At 34.7% G+C, this 6,443-nt stretch overlaps 1 protein-coding gene across 1 annotated transcript in view; it reads left to right on the forward strand.

Moving 5' to 3' along the window:
• The window catches only part of LOC107685045 (proto-oncogene vav-like), a gene marked incomplete at its 5' end in the record, with an annotated part of 37,143 nt that overhangs the window by 15,745 nt on the left and 14,955 nt on the right, over nucleotides 1–6,443 (forward strand). The window contains 5 exons of the mRNA XM_016481482.1: nucleotides 1,456–1,524; nucleotides 1,602–1,705; nucleotides 3,076–3,175; nucleotides 3,291–3,386; nucleotides 4,759–4,878. Of these exons, the coding sequence (XP_016336968.1) occupies nucleotides 1,456–1,524; nucleotides 1,602–1,705; nucleotides 3,076–3,175; nucleotides 3,291–3,386; nucleotides 4,759–4,878 (489 nt within the window). The remainder of the gene's footprint in view (nucleotides 1–1,455; nucleotides 1,525–1,601; nucleotides 1,706–3,075; nucleotides 3,176–3,290; nucleotides 3,387–4,758; nucleotides 4,879–6,443) is intronic.

The raw sequence follows: 6,443 nt of genomic DNA on the forward strand, positions 1-6,443 counted from the left end.
ACATGTAATTCGGTCCTTTTGGTCTACTAACCCAAGATTGCCTAAAAAACGCTGGGGGGTCTGTTGATCGTGAAGTGCTTACTCCGTTGCCCAGGTCAGATTACATGCCTTCTGCACTCCATTTTGTACTTTTTAATGTTTGGTCACTCAACAATAAGACGTCTCTTATTCATGAACTTATTGAGGACCAAAATATTGTTTTGATGTGTGTGACTGAGACTTGGCAGGAGCCTAATGACTGTTTTTTTTTTAATTTAAATCAAACAGTACCATCAGGATATGAATATATATGTAAACCTCATTGCTCTGGAAAGGGGGGTGACCTTGCACTTATTTATCGTGACAGATGTAAAGTCTGTCCGATTTCGATATCAGAGCCATCAACGTTTGAAATTCTTAACTTAAAGGTCCGATTCCCACTATTATTGTCATGATTTATAGACCACCAAAGGCATCTGCTATGAATACTTTTTTAAGTGAAATTTCTACTATTTTAACACATCTGTGTACCCTATCTCCGAATAGCATGTCGATGGGAGATTTTAATATTCATTTTGATAATACTGCTAGCACTCAATATATAGATTTTAAATTGGTTCTGGACAGTACTAATTTTACTTCTTGCATACAAAGCTCTTAAAAATTTGGCACCTCATTATCATTCAGATCTTCTCCATTTGTACACTCCTTTGCACTCTTTGAGATCAACTTCTGCAGATTTATTGTCTGTTCCAAACTTCAAGATGAGTTCCTTTGGTGGTAGGGCTTTTAGTTGTGCAGCGTCAAAGTTATGGAACTCTTTACCTTTGCACATTTCCCATTTTAAAGCTCAGCTAAAAACGTATTTGTTTAGAATAGCTTTTAATGATTTTCTTGTTTAATGTGTTGTTATAATGCGTGCATTTTATGTTTTGTTTTATACTGTACGGTGTCCTTGAGTGTCTTGAAATGCACCTATAAATAAAAGGTATTATTATTATTATTATTATTACATATAGTTTTTGATGATAACTTTGTATGAAATAATACAGAATCCAGAAAAAGTAAAAGACAATTTTGGAGAAAAGATGAAAATAAATAAATTCAACTGATTAGACCTGTTGAATTGAGGATTAATTAAACCATTAAAACAGAAAACACACATCTTGAGATTTTTTTAGAGCTTCATGTTTATTGTTAGTATTTTTGTGACTCTCTGAATGATCTCACGCTCTGGAGCCAAACCCAGAGCCTCTGCGGATCTGACCATTGGGCCGCTGTGATGTGCAGGTGCTGTGGTTTACTGATTCTCTCACAGACACATCTGATGATTAGAGGAACGTGTCAGTCAACCTGAAACCGAAAGTGTTTCAGCAGCAGGGTCTCTATAACCGCGAGCTTCTCTCAGACACACTCGAATGATGAACACGTGACTCACACACACACGTCCTGTTGTGTTCCTTTGTGTGTCCGCAGCACTTTCTGAAACCGCTGCAGCCTTTCCTGCAGCCCGTGGACATAGAGAACATCTTCATCAATGTTCAAGTGAGTCTCTCTGTCATCAGCTCATGAGTGTCTCGGGTTCATCCGATCAGCTCAATAATCCACATCCTCTCTCACAGGATCTGGCCAAGACTCATCGCTCTCTGCTTCACGAGCTGCAGGAGTCCATACTGCATTTACGAGCCGAGAATCTCCATCAGATCTTCATCGACTACAAGGAGAGGTACGACACGCACAGAACTCAACAAAATTCAGGCTTTCAGTCAAATTCATGAGCTCTGAAAGGGCAATCAAAGTTGAATCTGTAAATGAATCATTAATTCAACTGATTCATTCAACCGCACTGATTCATTCAGGAACGAAACAAGTGTCTAAATTAATCTAAATTAGTGAGTCACTGAATCATTTACTTCAGTGGTTTGTTTAACATTGAACATTGAATATTCAATTATTTATTCACTGATTCGTTCACTGATTCACTTAGGAAAGTAACAAGTCACTGTCTTTATGAGTGAGTTACTGAGTCATTCATTTAGTGATTTGTTCATAAACACTGATTCATTTAGGAATGTAATAAATGACTGTCTATATGAGTGAGTCACTGAATCATTTATTCAATGGTTTATTGAACAACACTGATTGATTTAGGAATTAAAACAGTGACTGCCTTTATGAAGGAGTCATTGATTCAGTGGTTTGTTCAACAACATTGATTAATTTAGGAATTAAAAATGATACAAATTAATTGAATCATTGATTCCATTATTCGTTCATCGACACTAATTAATTTAGGAATAAAGAAGTGACTCTGTATATGAATTAGTCGTTGAATCATTGATTATGTTATTCATTCAACAACACTGATTTATTTACGAATAAAAAAGTGATTGTCTAAACGAGTCACTGGATCATTTATTCAGAGATTTGTTCAAAAACACAAATTCATTTAGGAATTAAAAATTGACTCACTGATTCCATTATTTGTTGAATCACTGAATTATTTGTTGAGTCATTGAATCACTGATTCCATTATTTGTTCAACAACACTAATTAATTTAGGAATAAAAAAAGTGACTCTTTGTAAGAGTGAGTCATTAAATCATTGATTCCGTTATTCGAAAAGCAACTGATTTATTTAGGAATTAAAAAGGTGACAGTCTTTATGTGTGAGTCACTGAAACATTCATTCAACAACTCTTTCAACAGCACTGATTCATTCTAGAATTAAAGAAGTGACTGTCTTTATATGTGAGTCACTGCATTATTGATTCAACTAATCTGTTCAACAACACTGATTCACTCAGGATCAAAACAAGTGTCAAGTGTATGTATAAATATGAATCACTGAATCATTGATTCGTTCAACAACTCTCAATTCATTTATATTAAACGTCATTTATGAAACATTTTTGTCCACATCATTTGTAAAACCACTCTTACACAATCGGACTGAATGTGACTGTTCATGTAAGAGTGGATTTACGAATGATTTACACACTAATTGTTTCCTCATTGAGGTTCATTGCAACATATGTGAATGAAAGGATGTTTTCTGATGGACGACACGGATCTGTGTGTGTGTGTGTGTGGTAGGCTGTTGCTGTATGGACGTTACTGCAGTCAGGTGGAAGCCGCCACCAAACACCTGGACAAAATCACCAGCACACATGAGGACGTGAAGATGAAACTGGAGGTCAGAAGCACACAGACCACAGATGCATTTAACCTGATATAAATACCTCTGGCTAACCGAAAGCCAGCGCTACAAAGCATGAGTGATCTCATTTAGCAAACCTGCTCATATTTAGGAGTGTTCGATGCGAGCCAACAGCGGCAGGTTTTCACTGCGAGACCTGCTGATGGTTCCCATGCAGAGAGTCCTGAAGTATCATCTGCTGTTGCAGGTAACACACACACACACACACACATAAGATTTCACTATATTAGTGAGATCTAACCCTCATAAGCACAGACAAACCTGTACAGAACAACACAAACACACACACACATCTGTGTAAAAAATGAGGACACATCCGAGACTTTTGTGGTTCTTTAATTAAGATAATTAGATTAAAACAAGTACAAACTGTAAGTTGTAGTCACAAGTGCTGATGAAGATGCTTTTTGGACTAGGATGTAAAATTATAATGTGATTTGCAATAAAAACTCAGTTTATTTGGTCTATTTTGCTTCTATAACGTGTCTTCTTTCAGACTAGTAGAAAGCAAAAATTTAAATTTGTAATATTTCCATTTATGCATTTTGCAGACACTTTTATCCAAAGCTACTTGTATTGCATTTGGGGTACACATTTTATTTCAGACTGGTAGAAAGAAAACATCCAAAATGCACATATAAGTGTTTATTTTATTGCACTTTATCTATTTGTGTCTGTAGATTTTTAATAGCAATGCATATCTTTAAAAGTTTTTTCTCCACTTCAGCCGAACTTACAAACACCAAAACTTAGAGATTTATTCCTATATATATTCTGCAGGTTTTTACTGAGGGGTTTGTTCAAATTTAATTCACACTGAATTATACAACATTTTATTCTTAAAAACATGGTAAATAATGCATATCTTTAAAGGCTGTGAGATTTTTCTCTACTTCAGCAGCACTTACACACACCAAATTTAATAGTTTTATTCCTACCTATATTCTGACCGTTTTTACTGAGGGAATTGTTCATATATAATTCACACTGATTTAGTTTTACTCTTTATCTATTTGCATCTGTAGATTTAAATTGCAATACTTAAAAGTTTTTTTTTTTGTCCACTTCAGCAGCACTTACAAATGCCAAAACTTAGAGTTTTATTCCTCTCTGTATTCTGAAGGATTTTACTGAGGGGTTTGTTCATATACCATTCACACAGGTTTATACAACATTTTATTTCTAAAAAAACATGGTGAAAATGTATTTGTTTTCTGTCTGTTGACAGTATTTTCTGATTTATGGAGCGATAAAAAGAGTAATCCAAAATCCTCTATGTAAAAATCTTTAACACTAATATGAAAACAAAATCTAACTAGAATTATGAATCTGGCTCTATCCAATCTTCAGATTAATATTCTGAAAATAAATGCAAATTAGTGCATTAAATATTAGATAATTCCAGAAAACAAAATAGTTGTCTTAATGTACTGTGATTAATCAACTGGTTTAGTATAGTGAAATAGATCAAATGTTTACCCTGTTCACCTGTAATGTTTTGCTTTAAAGTCTTTTTCTTTATTAATCTTGTCCCCAAAACACGTGTGTATGTGTCCCAGGAGCTTGTAAAACACACGGTGGACCAACAAGAGAAGGAAAACTTGCGCACTGCACTGGATGCCATGAGGGTGAGTGTGTGTGTGTGTGTGTGTGTGTGTGTGTGTGAGAGAGTGTGTGTGTGTGTGTGTGTGTGTGTGTGTGTGAGAGAGTGTGTGTGTGTGTGTGTGTGTGTGTGTGTGTGAGAGAGTGTGTGTGTGTGTGTGTGTGTGTGTGTGTGTGAGAGAGTGTGTGTGTGTGTGTGTGTGTGTGTGTGTGTGTTAAGCATGTACAATAGTAAAACAAGGGATAGGCAGATGTTTCAGCAGACTTTCAGAGGTTCATTTGGTGAAGGAACATGCTTCACTCACTGTTAATGAGGCAGAACTTGAAAAATCGTATCAGTGAATGTAAATAGAGGTGCAGTCTCAGTGACGGTTATACTGTGGTTGACTGATAAAAATGCTCCTGCTGAATCTTCAAAACAATTTACCTGTAACACACAAATGATTCAGACACCAAGTAATGATGCAAAGATATTTCGTCACAACATTTGTGCATTGAGTCAGAACTTTGTGGGTATTTTAAACAGGATGTTCAGTGAAGTGAGAGCACCAAGTAGAGATAAAATGAGTAGAAAAGCTCATGAACATGAATTGAATTTATGATTAGATGAACATGCTACTGGTGTGTGTGTGTGTGTGTGTGTGTGTGTGTGTGTGAGATCATCCGTCAGATCACGACGTTTCAGCTGTGCATCGAGAACATGGTACAGAAGCACCTGAGAATGATTCATTTCAGCGCTTGGCTTTGATTCTGATTCATTTGTGTTTGAAGCTGATTCAGACTCACTTTCTCTGTTTAGTCTCTGTCTCTGGCGTTATACGGACGACCCAAAATAGACGGAGAATTCAAGATCTGCAGCCCGGAGAAGAAATCCAAACAGGACAGGTGTGTGTCTGTGTGTGTGTGTTACTATAACTGTAACGATAACTATAACAATAAAGGTAACTGGAATTAGAACTATAACTGTAACTGTAATGATAATGATAACTATAAATGTAACAATAACTATATTAATAGCTATAATAAAGATAAACTTTAACAATAATTATAACAATAATAACTGTAATTGTAACTATAATGATAACTAACTGAAATTATAATTAATTATAATTATATTGATAACTAAAGATAACTAACTGTAAATATAACTGTAGCGGTAACTATAACTGTAACAATAACTATAATGATAACAATAACTATGATAACGATAACTATAATAGCTAACTGTAACGATAACTATAACAGTTTAGTATAATTATAATCATAATAACTCAACTGTAATGATAACAATAACGCTACTGTAAATGTAAAAAACCCTAAAAACGGTAACTGTAAGAGTAACTATTAAAATAACTAATTGTAGCAATAACTATAATGAAGATAACTATATAAATTATAACTATAACGTAATAAAAATTATAACTAACTATAGTGATGACTATAACGATAATAACTGTAATGATAACTAACTGTAAGGATAACTGTAACAATAACAATTAGCAGAGGTGTAAAGTATTGGAGTAAATGTAATTAGTTACTGTACTTGAGTATCTTTTCGGGTACTTTGTAGTTGTACTGAGTATCAAAGATATCAACTTTTACTCTTTACTTCACTACATTTTTGAATGAGTATCTGTACTCG

The sequence above is a fragment of the Sinocyclocheilus anshuiensis genome, unplaced genomic scaffold, assembly GCF_001515605.1.
Source record: "Sinocyclocheilus anshuiensis isolate Anshui unplaced genomic scaffold, SAMN03320099.WGS_v1.1 scaffold565, whole genome shotgun sequence".
NCBI classification, from domain to species: domain Eukaryota; kingdom Metazoa; phylum Chordata; class Actinopteri; order Cypriniformes; family Cyprinidae; genus Sinocyclocheilus; species Sinocyclocheilus anshuiensis.